This window comes from Equus przewalskii, chromosome 5 (genome assembly GCF_037783145.1).
Source record: "Equus przewalskii isolate Varuska chromosome 5, EquPr2, whole genome shotgun sequence".
Taxonomy (NCBI): Eukaryota; Metazoa; Chordata; class Mammalia; order Perissodactyla; family Equidae; genus Equus; species Equus przewalskii.
In genome coordinates this window covers 37207506-37227872 of record NC_091835.1, presented here as the reverse complement: position 1 = coordinate 37227872, position 20367 = coordinate 37207506, and the positions used below count along the sequence as shown (strand labels likewise).

At 38.1% G+C, this 20367-nt stretch overlaps 1 protein-coding gene across 3 annotated transcripts in view; it reads left to right on the top strand.

Annotated features, from left to right (window-relative positions):
* Window positions 1-19335, top strand: part of LOC103561498 (alpha-2-macroglobulin-like) — a 71931-nt gene extending 52596 nt beyond the window's left edge. For 2 of the 3 annotated variants that reach the window (XM_008536142.2, XM_070620679.1), the window contains 7 exons: window positions 1196-1414; window positions 1673-1800; window positions 2802-2892; window positions 3540-3608; window positions 4549-4651; window positions 5631-5672; window positions 19118-19335. In XM_008536142.2, the coding sequence (XP_008534364.2) occupies window positions 1196-1414; window positions 1673-1800; window positions 2802-2892; window positions 3540-3608; window positions 4549-4651; window positions 5631-5672; window positions 19118-19173 (708 nt within the window). In that variant the 3' untranslated portion in view covers window positions 19174-19335. Of the gene's footprint in view, window positions 1-1195; window positions 1415-1672; window positions 1801-2801; window positions 2893-3539; window positions 3609-4548; window positions 4652-5630; window positions 5673-6004; window positions 6150-19117 lie in introns of those variants that run through there. The other variant, XM_008536143.2, reaches the window with a different exon arrangement.
* The last annotated feature ends 1032 nt before the right edge of the window (window positions 19336-20367 follow it).

Here is a 20367-nt window from a genome sequence, read left to right as displayed (position 1 = left end):
GGATAAGTATTAAGTTTTCCTTGAATGTTTGGTAGAATTCCCAGGGAAGCCATCTGGTCCTAGACTTTTATTTTTGGGGAGGTTTTTGATTACTGTTTTGATCTCCTTACTGGTAATTGGTCTATTCAAATTCTCTACTTCTTCTTGGTCCAGTTTTGGAAGGTTGTATGATTCTAAGAATTTTCCATTTCTTCTGGATTATCCAATTTGTTGGCACTTAGCTTTTGTAATATTCTCTTATAATCTTTTGTATTTCTGAGGTGTCCATTGTAATTTCTCCTCTTTCATTTCTGATTTTATTTATTTGAGTCTTCTCTCTTTTTTTTCTTGGTGAGTCTAGCTAAAGGTTTGTCAATTTTGTTTATCTTCTCAAAGAACCAGCTCTTAGTTTCATTGATTTTTTCTATTTTTTTAAAAAGGAATTCTTAAAGGAGAGATCCTATGAGGCATAAAGTACATTCCCATAAAATGGTACTAATACAGCAAGTGATAAACCATGGGGAAGACTAGCATTATAAAGTTTTTCCTTTTATTTGATCAGAGTGCAGATGAGAGACTAATACATACTTATTGATCGCCCTGGTATCTCTCAAAGGCACATCAAAAGTAGCAGTTTAGAGGCTGGCCCCATGGCCAAGTGGTTAAGTTTGTGCTCAGTTTTGGCAGCCCAGGGTTTCACTGGTTCAGATCCTGGGTGCAGACATGGTACCACTTATTAGGCCATGCTGAGGCAGTGTCCCACATGCCACAACTACAAGGACCCGCAACTAAAATATACAACTATGTACTGGGGGGATTTGAGGAGAAAGTAAAGCAGAAAAAAAGAAAGTAGCAGTTTAGTGATGAGAAAGAGCAAGACTAGTTTTGTGGGAAGATAGGAGGTGTCATTGTGGGTTAAAAGGCAGAGGAAGAGGAATAGCAAATACAAATGAGATGAGCCTCATTCATATATACATTTCTCACTTGCTGTGGGAGAACTTGCTTGCTCTAAAGCGAGATGTATAGGGAAATGATGTGAACATTTTGACTCTGAGATATATCAAAGATTGAAGTCAGACTTGGAATTAAGACTCCACAGTTCAAATAATGAGGGAGAAAACTCCACGGCACCTTTGGAGTAGTAAAAATGAACTTCGGGAAGAGTCCAAGCCCCCAAAAGTTGACCTCTCCTGGATTTCTCATGCATCTCTTCCAGGACACAGTGGTGGCCCTCCATGCTTTGTCCATATATGGAGCAGCCACTTTTGCCGGAACTGGGGAAGCTGCTTTGGTGACCATCCAGTCTTCAGGGACATTTTCCACAAAATTCCAAGTAGAGAACACCAACCGCCTGTTACTACAGCAGGTCTCGCTACCAGACATTCCCGGGGAGTATAGCATAAATGTGTCAGGGGAAGGATGTGTGTATATTCAGGTAAGACTCTATTTGTTCCTATGACTAACAGCAGAGCATTGTCTGATGTAGCAACAGAAGGTGAGAGGATGGCGCAAAAAGACCGGGAAGGAGTCCACTGTGCTGTGCACAGGGTCACTAGGAGTCGGAATTGACTCCAGGGCACTAACAATTTATTCCTACCTGGGCAATAAAAGGACAAATCAGGAGAAATGAAATGGTGACAGATTGAAGGATCCTGTGGACCAGGAAACTGTTTCTGTTCATAACGTCCTACAGGCGGCTCTGAAATACAATGTTTTCCTGGAGAAGAAGGAATCTGCATTCGCTCTACAAGTACAGACAATACCCCAAATTTGTGACGGACTCAAAGTCCACACAAGCTTCCAAGTCTCACTAGAAGTCAGGTAAGACTGTCTGTCTCTATTATTTGGTTCTGAAAATATTAGCTACCTAGAACTCTTCAGTAAATAGACTCAAGGAATCCTAAAGTAACCCTCTTCATTAAGTTTTTGCTTTGTAGATGAAAAAAATTAGTGTCTTCACCAGTGTAGTCCATGAAGAACTTGAAGAGTTATGAGCTTGATTTGTCTGCCGCCAGGATTCTTTTATTACCCACCACCATTGTTGAAGAATAAATCATTTCTTTCAATTATACTTTAACATGGGCTCAATCTTCCTTCTCTCTAAAAGAAAGTCCTCCTAATCTTGTAAATTTTCATTTTTCTAGAGAAAAAGCATTCGCAATTCAATAATAGTCTTCAAAAGCTTTACTTGGAATAGAATCAGTGACTCTAGTTATAACTACAAAATCGAATGGATCTCAGATGAAAAGAGAAAGTAATATTCACAATCTGATCCATCATCAATAGACAAATAAACATATTTCATAAAAGCAAGATGTGTTAATTAAGCAAAGATATATACAAGTAGCTACAAGGAATATAAATAGCAGGCACAACTCTTATCTAACGGAATCTTATAATCTAGTTGTGAAGATAATCTCCAAATGGAAAAAAAAGATAATCACTAATCTGAAATACATAAATTAAAAAGAAGTGTCATATACCAGCGATTCTAAAATCTGGTTATTGTCCTTTATAGAATTTGTTTAAAAATGCCTATTTCCAGGTCCCACCCTCAAAGATTTAATTCATTATTTCTGGAGCTGTGCTCAGGCCTCTATGTTTCTAACAAGCTCTGTAGGTGATTCTGTTACATAGTCAGTTTTCAGAACCATTCACATTTACTAGAAAGGCAATATGTTTCCAGGGATGGAAAGGTCACTGAGGAAAAAGACAGTAGTTAGGAAAGCTACTTAAAGACGCCAGGTCTTGTGCTAGACCTTAACGGAGGGCAGGACTCAAAAGACAGCAGGGCCTATTTCTTCTCTTTTTTGTGTCCATAGCTACACAGGGAGCCGTCCAGTCTCCAACATGGTGATTGCTGATGTAAAGATGATATCTGGTTTCATTCCTCTAAAACCAACAGTGAAAATGGTAAGTAGATGCTAGGTATTTGAATTTTCTGTATCCCTAGTTTAAAAGCATATCAATAGCATCCTAATAATGTCAACTGTATCAAAGTAACATTGGTCCTAATCTAAGGAATCAAATTTATTTGGTACCAGATACATATTTAGCATCGTGCTAGTGCCAACACAAGAAATATAACAAAGATGTCTACATTCTAGTTAAGAACACTTAAAAATAGGCAAATGAAACTGTGAAATAACATTTTAGAGCAAGATATAATTAAATACCAAAATTATTGGTATAGTCTTTAAATACTGTGGGAATTCAGAGAAAGCTGAGATCATTGTTAGTTAGGGTGGAAAAAGACACCATCACAGATAATCTCAGATGAAGAGCTATCCAACTTGAGGATTCTTCTCCCTTACCTTCAAACAAAAGCCAAGGACATTTATTATAGTCACATGAATATTCTATCTTGCATCTAACATATTGGTATTCACAATTTTCTGTGTATGTTCCCACTTTATTAAACAAGTATCTTTAAACTCATTTAAAGGAATTTAATCCCAGCTTCTTTTATATAGATTTCAGTCCCACAGTCTGCTTGTCTCTTAGTACCCCAAGGGCTTCATTTACTCCGTAACACTGGTGATTTCTCTCATTTTCCTCAGCTTGAACTATCTAGCCACGTGAGCAGGACAGAAGTGAGCAACAACAATGTCTTGATTTATGTGGAACAGGTAAGGGCCCTGCAGGCCTGCTAGACACATGAGGGCAGATAGTCCTTTTAGGCAGCTCTCTGCATCTGGGAAGTGCATGATATGAGAAGAGCAATCATAAGGAAAGCCTTTTGGAAAAGCACATCCTTTCTGTTCCACTAGATAATATTTTAAATTGTCTTTCCTCGTTGCAGGCTTCCCTGGAACTTGGAATGTCAGAAGCAAGGGGGTTGGGAGAGGCTAGAGGATACAGATTTGTTCATACTAAAATGGGAATATGAGTATTTCTGTTTACTTCAAGTAAACACTGTCTCCCAAAAACAGGCCTGATCATTTAGAAGCGGTGTTGAAAGTTGCCAATTAAGGATAAGAAGGGTTCCCAGAAGTTGGTCGGTGATTATATCAACCTCACCTTAACATACATATACACAAAAAATAGACAGATAGATGGATGGATAAAAGGTGGTGGATAGCTATGCTATCAGTATAGATGTATTAATCACCGTCAGTTTTATCATAGAGTAATGCGATTGATTTCATTAGCAAAACAAGAACACCACTCTGATTTTGCATATGTACATTTATTTCTTGAAAAATGTCTGTTTTGTAGATATTTTGAAATATTAATATGGATAGAGTCAGTCTGCCAGTATAAAGAATGTCTCTCTTGCTATGAGCAGAGCCATGTATTGGGCATTATGGAGGAATACGAGTTGTCTTGTCTAAAAGACTGGTAAACTTTTCATTACCCTAAGGAGCCTCTTCTCTAGTTCTTCAAGTTCCTGCCCTAAAATCCATATCGCCATCCACGATAGTGAGCAGTTAGCAAGCACAATTGGTTTGAGATTGAAAGCTATCAGCCAACTAAGAATTGTTCTTCAAAGGAAGAAGACTGAATCATGCCAAAGAAAAAGAGACGAGGCCTCCCTGATTCTGGATTATTCTGTCTTTCTCTATTCAGGTTACTAGTCAGACACTGAGCTTTTCCTTCACCGTTGTACAAGACATCCCTGTAAGAGACCTGAAACCTGCTATTGTGAAAGTCTATGATTACTACGAGACAGGTGAGTAAGAGAGGACTAAGAACCCTCCATAAACTCGATTCATAATAAAGGAATAGAGTGTCACAGACATTTGGGAGTAAGTCCTGTTTTCAACGTTTTCTGTCACCCGTCCTTTTCACCTGTTACCTTGGCCTATAAAACTACTACAAAAACTACCTACAACATAAGCCTATCAATCCTGCAAAATTTTCCAAGGTACTAAGAGTTTTACAAAGAAGTGTTTACAGTTAGAGAGAGATATATAAGTCTCCTTAAAAAGATACTACAACAATGCGAAGCAATAAGCAAAAGCCTAGAGAATTATACCAATAATTACAGTAGGAAATTAGAGAGAGAGAACTATTGCCCGAGTGATCAAAGACCAAAGAAAGTAAAATTTGAGTTGGAAGATAAAGGGTAGGGGCATTCTGATTAATAAAGAGGAACATGCTGAGTGTTTCAGACTAGGTGAAAAGTATAAGAAAATATCATGAAGGAAAAGAGAAGCAAATATCAAAAGAGAACTGAGGGGCCAGGCCAGTGGTGTAGCAGTTAAGTCGGTGCATGCCGCTTTGCTGGCCAGGGGTTCACAGGGTCGGATCCCAGGCACGGAACTAAGACTGCTTATCAAGCCATGTTATGGCAGGCATCCCACATATAAAGTAGAGGAAGATGGGCATAGATGTTAGCTCAGGGCCAATCTCCCTCAGCAAAAAGAGGAGGATTGGTGGAGGATGTTAGCTCGGGGCTAATCTTCCTCAAAAAAAAAAAGAGAGAAAGAGAACTGAAAGGATACATGCCTACAGTTATCCCTCCTGTACTTTGCTTGAACAACTGTAGTATGAACAGCCTTTTATTTTTCTCCAGAGAAGGGAATTATGTCAGTGGTATCAAGAGTGGAAATTCAATAAAGCTTGCAGCCCTAAGTCAAAGCCTCTCCGTGAAACCTTGTCCCACTGAAGCTCCCATTCTTCAGTTTGTCTCCCATTGTGTCTTTCAGATGAAGCAGCTTTTGCTGAATACAGTGCCCCCTGCCACACAGGTAAGCAGTTTGCATCCCATTTTGCTCTCAAAGCCAGTCCTCCTAATACAAAATCATCTACGTCTTTTTTAGTTGATCTCAGATTCCTCACACTGCACAATAACACAGGAATATACATCTTGGAGGAGGAGCACTAACTCTGGAAGATTTCTCTAATTCCTTTATCAGAAGAGTCTATATTTATTAGAGGGTAGATATTTCATGGATCTTATTCTCAACCATAGCCAGTTTGGTTTCCTTTAGCAAACTCTGCTATTCATATCCAGTTAGAATTACATTCACTCCTTGTCAAGCCCTAAATCATCCTATTTACTCTCCTCTTCTCTCCACAGATACAGAGTAAGGAAAATTTGAGGCCCATCTCTATAAACAGGGATTTGCTGAAATCCCCAGAACCAAGACTCTTTAAAAGGATTGTTTTGTCTCTGCAATATAGATACTAAACAAGCTTGGTAAATAAATATATATTTTCAGAGAGCATTGATTCCTCACTCAGTACAAATTTACTCCAAGCTCACTCAGTGCCTTGCTGTGTATCCTGTATTTCCAATGAAGAAATAATGACATTCTAGTTGAGGTAATAACATATAGTATAAAACCGGGAATAACTCAAGATAGCCTCAATGTTGCAGAACCTCAGAATATTCAAAGTAAGGTAATGGCAATCTGAGAAAGCTTTACATCCACAAAAGTTTGGGGTTTTTTTGTTTTTTTTTTTTTGGTGAGGAAGATTGTCACTGCACTAACATCTGTGCCAATCTTCCTCTATTTTGTATGTGGGATGCCGCCACAGCATGGCTCGATGAGTGGTGTATAGGTCCACACCTGAAATCCAAACCCATGAACCCTGGGCTACCAAAGCAGAGCATGCAAACTTAACCACTACACCACCAGGCTGGCCCCTCAAAAAAGTTTTTTGATGCACAGATTAGTGACACGAAGAATATAAAGTATGTCTAGTGGAAACACTTCTACAAAGGCAAAGAGTGTACTTTATGCCAGGTAAAATGACCAACCTGACTAGATAGGAGCTCCACATTTCAGAATTCTTAAGAGTTTAATTAATTAATTAATTAATTATGTTAAGCTGGGAGACAGAAAAATATTATGGTAATTTGAATTATGAATTAGCTTGCCTGACTTCTGGTCCAAAATTTGCCACTGACCTTTTGTCTGACTTTGGGTCAATCAGCTGAGCTCTGGATATCAATTTCCTGTATAAGAAAGAGTCTGATGTTATTGAAGTGATAAGTAAGTATGGGAACAAGTTTTCTGAGGAGATAAGAAAATGTAGAAGCATAAAAAGAGGTATAAGGGTTAACTTAATTTTTTAAAAAAGCTAATACTGAGTGTCTACCATCTGCTAGGCATTGTTCTAAGCATTTTGCTTGTATTATGTAATTCCATCCTCACACTCTATGATGTACATACTATGAGTAATGCCGTTTTTAAAATAAGAAAACAGGTTCAGAGAAGTTAAGAAATTTTCCCAAACTCTAAGTGATGAAGAAAGCAAGATTTAAACTTAGGCATTCTAGTGTCAGAGTTCATACCTTAACTACCTCCCTCTATGACTTAGCTGTGGGAAGGAGATCATTGTTTCCTCTTTTGAGATTTCAGATGATGGTGGGAGGCTAAAGGCAGAAAGAGAGATGTGTTCAAAGGAAGAGAAATGTACACAGGAGCAGAGAAAAGCGGGGGAAAATGGGGCAGAGGAAGCAGGAAGAGCAGAAGTTAGGGAGACCTGGGAGACCCTCAGGGAGTTCACATCTGAGACCTGCTGGTGTCATCATGTAGCATTTGTCCCTTTCTTGTGTGAAGCATATGGGATTGGTAGACTGTGACCAGTGTGGCCCAAGATTTGAATATGCCTTCCCAAAAGTCAAACTAGACTGTGGGAGGAGAATAGGAAACACCTACAAAATCTCTTGCTTAGAGCCTCTTTATTTATTTAAAGATTATGTTGGTTTCTTTTCTTTCTATAGTACAGAAAGGACAGAACGTTTCAGTATTCTGAAAAAGCTGGTAGACTTAGATGGGATAATACTATGGGATCCAAGATTCCTTCTCTGAATGATCACAATAAAAGGGTCAGAGAACCTTCACCCTGAGACTGGATCTGGCCTTACCCACAGGCCGTCTTATAAGAGGCACACACTAGCCCTCTGCTGTATGCCCCCATTGCAAGAGAGCTACGTCAGCTTGGAGCCCAGATGTGTGGGGCTTCCTCCAAAATAGACACAAAGGAGAATCCCAACTTCATGCAATGAGTTAGAAGCATTCCAAGTGAATAACCAAATACCATTAACGTTGTACTTGGTGGGGAAGAAAGGAACAGAGAAAAGCCTGTCAATTGGTCTGACTCTTGATTCTGTGATATTTTTGTCTAATCACAATGAAGAAATGTAAGTGAGGCCCAGGACAGAAAGTAGAAGCAGCTCCTAATTTTGGTCTATGCTGAGAGAGTTAGGCCAGGCTAAACATTGAAAAGTCATGACAGTATTTATGAGAGTGATAAAAAGTGAGGCTAGAAAGAGCTCTTGAGACCGATTCATCAAAGGTCTTAAAAGAAGTCTGCATTTCATCCTATCAGTAATAGTAAGACAATGGAATCTTTAAAAACCGGATAGTGGCATGATCAGATTTGATTTAGGACAGTAACAAGCGGCAGAAAGGGGCTAGAGAGGTGGGGACAGGTGATCAGGTAGTTATTACAATGATCCTTATTTATCATGAAACATGTGCCTGGAAAATAGGCTGTGAGTATATTCTACTTCTTAAAACTGTATTCTTAATTCTTACCACTTAGGGAAAGCCAAAATGCTTTGCACCAATATGCCAAGTTCTAGACCAAAATGAAAGTCTACAAAGAAATTTTAAGACACTGGCCTGCTATAGATATCAGGTTCAGCTTCCTATGCAGTTTTTTCCAGAGTTTATTAAAAGCCATAACTGACACTAAGTAGCACTCGGGATCAACAATTCATGTGTTCCCAGATATGTGTCTTGATCCAAACTGGGATGAGAAATGCGGGATTACTAAATACCAAAATAAAGTTAGACACAGACTAGTAGGATTTTAAAGGGAAAACATTGAGACATCAGAGACACACAGAGCATGTACTAGATTCGTGCCTCAGATCCTGAGCGTTATGGTGAATGACCACCTTGGACTTCCGCGAATTTTTTTTTTAATGTGTTTCCCCTGCGCTTGTCCCTCAGCGGAAGCTCTGAGATCCTCTGTTTTCATGTACAGTAATAAAAGATAGCCACAGGGTGGCAGCAAAGGTTAGAGAATATGAGTACTGCTGGTTTACTAATTATAAAAACACTTTTTAAAAATTAAAAAGTTAGGCAAAGGGAAGAGAGGAGAGGAACAAAATAATTGTGGAAACTTAAAATAAGAAGATAAAATAATATCTAGCACAAATCATCCTTACCTGTGGGCAGAATTGCACTCACAATCTTGAAACAGCTGATTTTTTTTTGATTTGGTTTATTTTCTTAGAATTAGTGTATTCTACAAGAAACATTACACTTATTTGTTTTCTATCAATGAAATGTGACTCTAAACCCCAGCCCCATTGGACTGGCAGGAAATCATCTCGCTTATCCTGGGGTTCTTCCACTTGGTGATCTAACGCAAGATCAAGGTGTCGCATCCCATCCCACTGCAGTCATCTGTCTGTAGTCCACATGACTTTTAGATCCACCCCTCTGTGGCCTCCTTGTCGATCTTAGGGATAGGAATGCTTGACAAAGAACAAGTGGCTGGGCCTAGCATCCAACCTTTCAGCTGCTCCACGCAGACCCTCCCTCTAGAGTAACCTGAGGAATCCACTGACCTCTTTCTGCCCAGCCTGAAAGAATTGTTTTAGTCTGGGGAAAGTCTTAATCATTTAGTCATTTTAGTAATAAACCTTAGTTTTTAATTGGTTTTCTTCCTTCTCAAATTCTGTTATTCCCCTAACTATTTATTGTTTTTTTATTGAGGTAACATTGGTTTATAACATTATATAAATTTTAGGTATACATCATTCTATTTCGATTTCTGTGTAGATTACATCATGCTCACCACCCAAAGACCAATTACAATCCATCACCACACACGTGTGCCCAGTTACCACTTTCACCCTCCTCCCTCCCCTCCTTTGCCTCTGGTAAACACCAACCTAATCTCTGTATCTAGGTGTTTGCTTATTGTTGTTGTTGTTGTTTTTATCTGCTACTTATGAGTGAGATCATATGGTATTTGACTTTCTCCCCCTGACTTATTTTGCTTAACATAATACCCTCAAGGTCCATCCATGTTATCCCATATGGCAAAATTTCATCTTTTCTTTATGGCTGAATAGTATTCCACTGTGTATATATACCACATCGTCTTTATCCATTTGTCCCTTGATTGGTACTTAGGTTGTTTCCAACTCTTGGCTATTGTGAATAATGTCACAATGAACATAGGGGTGCATATATCTTTATCCATTCATGTTTTAATGTTTTTGGATAAATACCTAGAAGTGGAATAACTGGACTATATATGGTAGTTCTATTCTTAACTTTTTGAGGAGTCTCCAGACTGTTTTCCATAGTGGCTGTGCCAGTTTGCCATCCCACCAGCAGTGTATGAGGGTTCCCTTCTCTCCACATCCTTTCCAACACTTGTTGTTTCCTGTCTGGTTAATTATAGCCATTCTGACAGGCATGAGGTGATATCTCATGGTAGTTTTGATTTGCATCTCCCTGACAGTTAGTGATGTTGAACATCTTTTTATGTGCCTGTTAGCCATCTGTATATCTTTGGAAAAATGTCTGTTCAGAACTTTTGCCCATTTTTTAATTGGGTTGTTTGTTTTTCTGTTTCTGAGATGTATGAGTTCTATATATTTTGGATATTAACCCCTTATCTGATATATGGTTTGCAAATATCTTCTTCCAATTGTTAGGTTGTCTTCTCATTTTGTTGATGGTTTCCTTTGCTGTGCAGAAGTTTTTAGTTTGATGTAGATCCATTTGCTTATTTTTTCTATGGTTTCCTTTGCCCAGTCAGACACGGTACTCGAAAATATGCTGCTAAGACCAATGTCAAAGAGCATACTGTCTATGTTTTCTTCTAGAAGTTTCATGGTTTCAGGTCTTACATTCAAGTCTTTAATCCATTTTGAGTTAATTTTTGTGCATGGTGTAAGAAAATGGTCTACTTTCATTCTTTTGCACGTGACTGTCCAGTTTTCCCAGCACAGTTTATTGAAGAGACTTTCCTTTCTCCATTGTATGTTCTTGGCTCCCTTGTCGAAAATTAGCTGTGTGGGTTTATTTCTGGGCTCTTGATTCTGTTCCATTGATCTGTGTGTCTGTTTTTGTGCCAGTACCATGCTGTTTTGGTTACTATAGTTTTGTAGTATATTTTGAAATCAGGGAGTGTGATACCTCCAGCTTTGTTCTTTTTTCTCAAGATTCCTTTGGCTTTTTGGAGTCTTTTGTTGTTCCATATAAATTTTAGGATTCTTTGTTCTGTTTCTGTGAAAATTGTTGTTGGAACTTGATTGGGATTGCATTGAATCTGTAGATTGCTTTAGGAAGTATGGACATTTTAACTATGTTCCAATCCAAGAGCACGGAATATCTTTCCATTTCTTTGCGTCTTCTTCAATTTCCTTCAACAATGTTTTATAGTTTTCAGTGTACAGATCTTTCACCTCTTTGGTTAAGTTTATTCCTAGGTATTTTATTCTTTTTGTTGCAATTGTAAATGGGATTGAATTCTTAATGTCTCTTTCTGCTACTTCGTTATTAGTGTATAGAAATGCAACTGACTTTTGTATGTTGATTTTGTATCCTGCAACTTTACTGTATTCATTTATTATTTCTAAAAGTTCTTTGGTGGATTCTTTAGGGTTTTCTATATATAAAATCATGTCATCTGCGGGGCTGGCCTGGTGGTGTAGTGGTAAAGTTTGCACATTCTGCTTCAGCAGCCCAGGGCTCACAGGTTCGGATCATGGGTGCGGACCTACACACCACCCATCAAGCCATGGTATGGTGGCATCCCACATACAAAGTAGAGGAAGACTGCCACAGACGTTAGCTCAGTGATAATCTTCCTCAAGCCAAAAAAAAAAACCAAGGAATACAGGCAATGGATGTTAGCTCAAGGCCAATCTTCCTCACCAAAAAAAAAAAAAAAGAATGTCATCTACAAATAGTGACAGTTTCATCTCTTCCTTTCCAATTTGGATCCCTTTTGTTTCTTTTTCTTGCCGGACTGCTCTGGTTAAGACTTCCAATACAATGTTAAATAAGAGTGGTGAAAGTGGGCAACCTTTCCTGGTTTCTGCTCTTAGATAGCTTCCAGTTTTTCTCTGTTGAGTATGATATTAGCTGTGGGTTTGTCATATATGGCCTTTATTATGTTGAGGCATTTTCCTTCTACGCCCATTTTATTCAGAGTTTTTATCATAAATGGATGCTGTATCTTGTCAAATGCTTTCTCTGCATGTATTGAGATGCTCATGTGATTTTTATTCTTCATTTTGTTAATGTGGTGTATCACATTGATTGATTTGTGGATGTTGAACCATCCCTGCATCCCTGGAATAAATCCCACTTGATCATGGTGGATAGTCTTTTTAATGTATTGTTGTGCTTAATTTGCCAGTATTTTGTTGAGGATTTTTGCATTGATATTCATCAGTGATATTGACTTGTAATTTTCCTTTTTTGTGTTGTCCTTGTCTGGTTTTGGTATCAGGGTAATGTTGGCCTCATAAAATGAGTTAGGAGGCTTCCTCTCCTATTCAAATTTTTGGAAGAGTTTGAGAAGGATATGTATTACGTCTTCTTTGAATGTTTGGTAGAATTCACCAAGGAAGTCATCTGGTTTTGGACTTTTATTTTTTGGGAGGTTTTTGATTATTATTTCAATCTCCTTACTGGTGACTTGTCTATTCAATTTCTCTATCTCTTCTTGATTCAGTATTGGAAGGTTGTATGATTCTAAGAATTCATCAATTTCTTCTAGATTATCCAATTTGTTAGCATATAGTTTTTCATAGTATTCTCTTATAATCCTTTGTATTTCCAGAGTGTCCATTGTAATTTCTCTCCTTCATTTCTGATTTTATTTATTTGAACCGTCTCTATGTTTTTCCTGGTGAGTCTAGGTAAAGGTTTGAAAATTTTGTTTATCTTTTCAAAGAACCAGCTCTTAGTTTCATTGATTTTTTTCTAATATTTCATTTACTTCTGCTCTGATTTTTATTTCATTCCTTCTACTAATTTGAGGCTTTGTTTGTTCTTTTTCCACTTCCTGCACTGTTAGATTGTTTATTTGAGATTTTTCTTGTGTGTTAAGGCAGGCCTCTATTGCTATAATCTTCCCTGTTAGAACCACTTTTGCTGTATCCCATAAATTTTGGCATGTCATATTTTCATTCTCATTTCTCCAGGTATTTTTTGATTTCTCCTTTGATTTCTTTATTGATGCAATAGTTTTTCAGTAGCATTTTGTTTAATTTCCACATATTTGTGGCTTTTCCAATTTTCTTCCTGTAGTTGATTTCTAGTTTCATACCATTGTGGTCAGAAAACTTGGTATTATTTTAATCTTTTTAAATTAATAAGTTAAGACTTGATTTGTGGCCTAGTATGTGATCTATCCTGAAGAATGTTCCACATGCATTTGAAAAGAATGTGGATTCTGCAGTTTTTGGATAAAGCATTCTGTATGTATCAATGAACTCCATCTGGTCTATTGTGTCATTTAAGGGCAGTGTTTTCTTATTGACTTTCCATCTGGATGATCTATCCATTGGTATAAGTGGCATATTAAAGTCCCTTATTATTGTCAATTTCTTCCTTTATATCTGTTAATATTTGTTTTATATATTTAGATGCTCCTATGTTGGGAGCATAGATATTTACAAATGTTATGTCTTCTTGTTGGACTGACCCTTTTATCATTGTGCAATGCCTTGCTTTGTCTTTTTTTAAGTCTTTGATTTAAAGTCTATTTTGTCTGATATGAGTATTGATATCCCAGCTTTCTTTTCATTTCTATTTGCGGGGAATATCTTTTTCCATCCCTTCGTTTTCAGTCTGTGTGTTTCTTTAGATCTGAAGTGAGTCTCCTGTAGGGAGCATATATGGGTCTTGTTTTTTATCAATTCAGCCACCCCATGTCTTTTCATTGGAGCATTTAGTATGCTTAAAGTCATTATTGATAGATATGTACCTATAGCCATTTGTTAGTAGTTTTCTGGTTGTTTTTGTAGTTCTCTATTCCTTTCTTCTTCTCTTGGTCTCTTCCCTTGTGGCTTGATGGTTTTCTTTAGTCCTACATAAGTTTGAGTTCCTTTCTCTTTATTCTTGTGTATCTATTGTAGGTTTTTGTTTGTGGTTACCACAAGATTCATATATATCAAGCTATACATATAGGAGTCTATTTTAAAGTCATACATGCTTACATTCTGATGCATTCTAAAAGCTCTACATTTTTATTCCCCACCACCACCACATTTTGTTTTTGATGTCATATTTTATGTCTTTTTATTTTCCATTACCCTTAACTACTTATTGCAGTTATAGTTGATTTTACTACTTTTGTCTTTTAACCTTCATACCAGCTTTTTAAGTGGCTGATCTATTTCCTTTATCAAATATTTGCCTTTACCAGTGAGATTTTTTTCTTTCATATATTTTCCTATTTCTAGCTATGGCCTTTTCTTTTCCTCTTAAAAAAGACCCTTTAACATTTCTCGTAAGTCCAGTTTAGTGGTGATGAAGTCCTTTAGCTTTTGCTTTCCTGAGAAACTCTTTATCTTTCCTTCAATTCTGAATTATCACCTTGCCTGGTAAAGTATTCTTGGTTTAAGTGTTTTCATTTAAGCACTTTAAATATATCATGTCCCTCCCTTCTGGACTGCAAAGTTTCTGCTGAAAAATTAGCTGATAGTCTTATGGGGGCTCCCTTGTATGTGACTTCTTGTTTTTCTCTTTCTGCCTTTAATATTCTCTATCATTAATTTTTGCCATTTTAGTTATAATATGTCTTGGTGTGTATCTCTTTGGGTTCATCTTGTTGGGACTCTCTGTGCTTCCTGGACCTGGGTGTCTGTTTCCTTCCCCAGGTTAGGGAAGTTTTCAGCAATTATTTCTTTTTTTTTTCTTTTTTTTCCAAGGAAGATTAGCCCTGAGCTAACATCCACCAATCCTCCTCTTTTTTCTGAAGAAGACTGGCCCTGAGCTAACATCTGTGCCCATCTTCCTCTACTTTATATGTGGGATGCCTACCACAGCATGGCTTGCCACACAGTGCCATGTCTGCACCTGGGATCCAAATCGGCGAACCCTGGGCTGACAAAACAGAACATGTGCATTTAACCACTGCACCACCGAGCTGGCCCCTCAGCAATTATTTCTTAAATAATTTTTCCCTCCCTTTCTCTCTCTCTTCTGGGACACCTATAAAGAAAATATTAGTAGGCTTGATGTTGTCCCAGAGGTTCCTTAAACTATCTCTTTTTTTTTTAATTCTTTTTGCTTTTTGCTCTTCTGACTGGATGGTTTCCACTAGTTTGTCTTGCAGATTGCTGATCCTTCTTCTGTATGATCTAATCTGATGCTGATTCCCTCTAGTGTATTTTTCATTTCAGTTATTGTATTCTTCATCTGTGATAGGTTTTCTTATATTTTCTCTTTGTTGAAGTTCTCCCTGTGTTTCTCCATTCTTATCCCAAGTTCAGTGAGCATCTTTATGACTATTATTTTGAACTCTTTATCAGTAAATTACTTATCTCCATTTCATTAAGGTTATTCTCCAGGGTGTTACCTTGTTCTCTCATTTGGAACATATTCTTCTATCTCCTCATATTGTTTGGCTTTCTGTGGTTGTTTCTATGAATTAGGCAAAACAGCTACTTCTCCCAGTCTTGAAGGAGTGGCCTTGTGTGGGATCATCCTCTCCATAAACTGTGTGTGCCAAGGCCACCCAGGTTAGCTGGTGTGGCCCAGTGGCCTGAGGCATGCTGTGGTGGTCTTAGCATGCCAGCTAGAGGATCTGGCCCATGCTCCAACCTGTACTATCAAAGTAGAGGGGAAATACTAAAAATGGCACTGGCCAGCACCTTCAACCCCACAGAAAATTTCAGCAATTCCCTGCCCATTTGGCAGACACTCTATGGTTTGTAAGTTGATTTCCTTTTCATATAGTCTAGGTGCCCTTAAAACTGCTGTTTTTTTCACTGTGCCCCAGAGTGGGCAAGCCTGCACATGGACCTCTCAGTGATATCCCTTCCTGCTATTGGTTGCTGTGTCAAGAGTGGAGTTCCTCTTGATATTGTGTCTTTGTCTCTCCTACTTGTCTCTATGTGATCCCTCTATCATTTGTCGTACAGAAGCTGTTCAATCAGCTTTCAGTTCTTCTTCAGGAGGAATTGCTCTATATATAGATATAGATTCCATGTGTCCATGTCACCATCTTGGCACCCACCTTTTGCCATTTTTTAAAATAAAATGTCTTACTTCTTGTCTTAATTTTTACTTCTCTAACTACTAGAGAGTTGAAGCATCTCTTCACATGAGCCATTAGGATTTCTTCTTTTGTACATTACTATTCATGTAATTTATATGTGTTTGTATTTTTTTATTTCATCAATTCGAAATTGCACATTTTTATCATTTTAACATCCCTGAAATGGGTACACATCTTACAATAGATAATATCTATTTCATTTATCTACTTTTGCATAACAAACCACCCCAAAATCCAATAAGTTAAAACAACAACAATTTTATTACATTTCAGTTTCATGGATTGACAGGGCCTAGCTGGGTGATTCTTCTGATGGTCTTGCCATGGGTCTCTCATGAAACTGCAGGCAGATAGCAGCTAGGACGAGAATCATCTAAAGGCTCCACTCGGATTCTTAGACAGCTTAGCCTCTCCCTCTCCATGTAGCCTCAGGGCTTCTCCTTGTGGTTTCTCTAACAGAGTAACTAGATTTGTTACCTGGCATTTCAGAGCTCTCAAGAGCAAAGCTTCCAAGAAAATAAGGCAGAAGCTTCAAGGTTACTTATGAACTAGCCCCAGAGGTCATGTAATATCACTTTTATCATAGAGTCAGCTTATATTCAAGAGAAAATGAAACAAACTCCTCATCTTGAAGGAGAAGCAAGATCATATTACAAAAGAGTGTGTAACTGAAGAAATTGTTGTGGCCACCGTGGGAACACCATTTACTAAACCTGCTATTTGACTTCAAAATCATGTCTTTCCCACATACAAAATACTTCTAGGCTCTCCTCTGAAAGTCTCATCTTATTACAGATAAGTCTAAGATCTCACCATCTAAATCAGGTGTGAATAGGGTTTGGGGGTGAAGTTCCTTAGCTACTACTCTTTAAGTACAGTTCCTCTTAACCTTAAGACATTTGAACTTAATAGACAACATATCTAACCCCAAACAAACTCAGTAAATGATGGTGAGACAAAGAAAGGATAAGTGCAACAAATATTCAGTTCAGATTCAAAAGTAGAAAAAATAGACTCCACTTCTTGGTAGGGTGGGGGCAAGGACATAATGCAAAAGAGCATGTGGCTCATCAAATGGTACACTTCAAATAGGTGCAGTTTATGGTACATCAATTATACCTCAACAAAGGCATTTGTTTGTTTGTAAAGAGTATGTTTGATGGGCAATGTGCAGGCATCTTTGGAAACACAGTCTGCCACAGCATTTTACACAGTTGCTGTCAGGTAGGCAATGTCATGATGTAGTCATCATTCTTTCTTCATAAATGAACTTGGCTGTTTTCCCATTGACCTTCCTACTGAACAATTTTAATCTCTCAATGTTTTAGTCAATGAATCATTTAATAAACATTTGAAAAAGGAATTGGAATTCTGATTGTTCTTTGAAACATGCCACTGACAACTGCTGGTAAGATCAAAAGAGTGTTAAGATGAAGACCTGAAGAATGGTTGTGAGCTTGGCAAACAACCCCAGAGACAGTAGTGAGGCACTCGGGAAATGCTGCATCACCAGCACCACATGACGTCACAGACCGCAATATTGTATATAAGAATGTGAAGTCCGAAAGTGAGTCAGAAGAATTGCTGTCTAAAAGAAAATGAGTTTTATGAATGCTGAATGCCAGAAGTGGGCACGGGAGGGAAGCACAGAACAGAAAAGCTAGCTGCCATTCCAAATATATAATTGCTATTTAATGACAGGACAGTAAATATTGAAGTTAAACCGTATGGAAGTGTCATTTTTGTAGCTCCCAAAAAGTCAAATAGTGAAAAATCTTCTGATTTCCAATCTAATGTTTCCTACAGAATTCTAAGGAAAGATTTCCTGAGTTGGATAGTACAACACAGAAGGCACTTAAACAAACAGAAAAAAGGACAGCACAGCATTTGTCTGTCAAGATGGGGCAGAGGAAATTAAATTACATGTTATTCTTTAAGGACAGAGAAAGCCTAGGGACCCCCAGCACTGTGTCTGACTCTGTGATCATTCAGTGCCATACACTGAAATTATATATACGTGATTATGAACCATTCCAAAATGATAAAAGATGAGAACTCAATTCTTCCCTATTTTTTCTCCTTTCTGTCCTACTTTTCAGAAAGTTTAATTTCCTGTGATCAAATGTTGTGCCTTATTAAGAATATGATGTATTTGTTTTATCCCCTTTTGTTCTTTTTTTTCACTAATGAGCCTCCTACTACTGATATTTCCAGTTTCCTTACTACTGAATGTTTTTTCTTTCCTACTAACTCACTATCATTCTGTCACTACTCATTACTGTCATTCTGAGACTAGTGTCCATAACTGGCAATAACTTGAATACAGTGCACAGGCAATCTTGCTAGTCAAACAATCCTAGATCTCTGTCTTGAAAATGTACAGTGACAAAGGGAATGATTGGCCACAAATGAACTATTTGTATCTGAGTAGTAAAAATAATGCATGAATTTTTCCAGAATCAAGGCAATAAGAAAATGTTCTTTCCTCTAGTGACTGAATAAAACAGATTCTCCCTTTGATTGGCCATTCAAAACAAAACAAAATCCTGCCCCCTGAAATGGCCTTGGGATGAGTACTTTAGCAACTGCCATTATCACTGCAATCATTGGCTTTGACCACAAGAGGGCAATTAAAACCAGTAATGAGACCATTATACATCAGTTCTTAAAGTGATGGCTTAGGAAAAGAGAAGAATCAGAGGAAAAGGTAGTGGGATAGGAAAAAAAATTTTAATGTTTAAAAAAACATAAAATTACACATGTGTAGAGACAGACCATTTTGTCAATCCTCAATTTCTGCGTACACAAATTGATATCCGAAAAGTTTAAGCCAATCTAAACTAAAGGTTAATCGTATAAGCAATTCAAGATTTTCTGCTTACATTCCTCTGAGTTCTGATCCTTGTTTCCACAGACCAGCAGTGGGGAAGCGAGGCAGCCCTCCAGCCTCAGGAGAGGCTTAAGAGTTGAAGCTTCCCTGATGAAGAAATTCCACCTGTGCACAGCAGCTTCAGCTCCTGCTGGAGAGTTCTAGCCTGTCCTTCCTGACAGCCTGCCTCTGGACTTTGGACTTGCCTAGTCAACTCCACAACTACATAAGCCAATTCCTTACAATAAATTTCTTGATATGTATCTCCTACTGATTCTGCTTCTCTTGTTGAACGTGACTTATATAATACCCAGATACTACTTATCTCACATGCAACACTTCTGTGGGTTTTAAGAGGTCCCACACGCAAATAGATACACCTCTGAGAAATTTCTGCACTGCAACATTTCCTGATACAGATGATATACTCTCTGGAAGGTCTCTTAACTTTATCTTAACTCTCAGTTTATGGTGAAACATTCCATATGACTTCTTTCTTGTGGGTTTCCTTTGTCTCACAGGAAGTCCTCTTAGACAAAGCCCTTTGTAGGTAACTCAAACTCCATTCCCTTCTTCTGCTTTCTCTCTGGGCTCAGGGAAGCTCATATGCAGACTCAACAAATAGTGAAATTGCAGCTCACATCCACTGCAGCGACCCTTTCTTACCCTGTCATTAGGGGCAATTTCTACTAGCTTCCCACTATCCGACCTCCCTTAGCAACATCCAGACGAAAATTTCTATGCCCTCCACAATAAGGGACTTACATGAGGTTCTTCCAAGCACTCTCGTGTTCTCCAATCAGCCCCAAAACTGCAGATTTCCATAGCTGAGCAAGAAAGGGCCAGGGAGTAAGACTCTGTCCATCTCCAGTGAGAAGTGCCCAACCTCTCCCAGGTGCCCTCTAGATGTCCCCACTCACCAGCAATCTCTTCATCCACAAATTCTTGCAAAGAATTTGCCTCTGTAATCAGTCTTTATCTTTTTCTTCTGTGGGCTGTTGGCAATTGTCCCTAGACCAGTTTGGAAAGTCCTAAGGGGTGTGTCTAAGGACTCTTTTTGGAATATAGAACTTTTCATCACCTACCAGTCAGTCTCAGCTTTAGGTTTCAGCCAAAATTTTGAGACCACATAAAAAAAGTCTCTCTCTAATATTCTAGTACTCTCATCGCTGGGTAAGTTTTTGCATTCTCACAAAAATCGATCATTCATAGGTAAGCTTCCATCCAGAATTTTGTATCTTTAAAGATCATTCTAGTCTCTCAGCAATGTTTTCCACTTGTGGCTCTATTTCTGA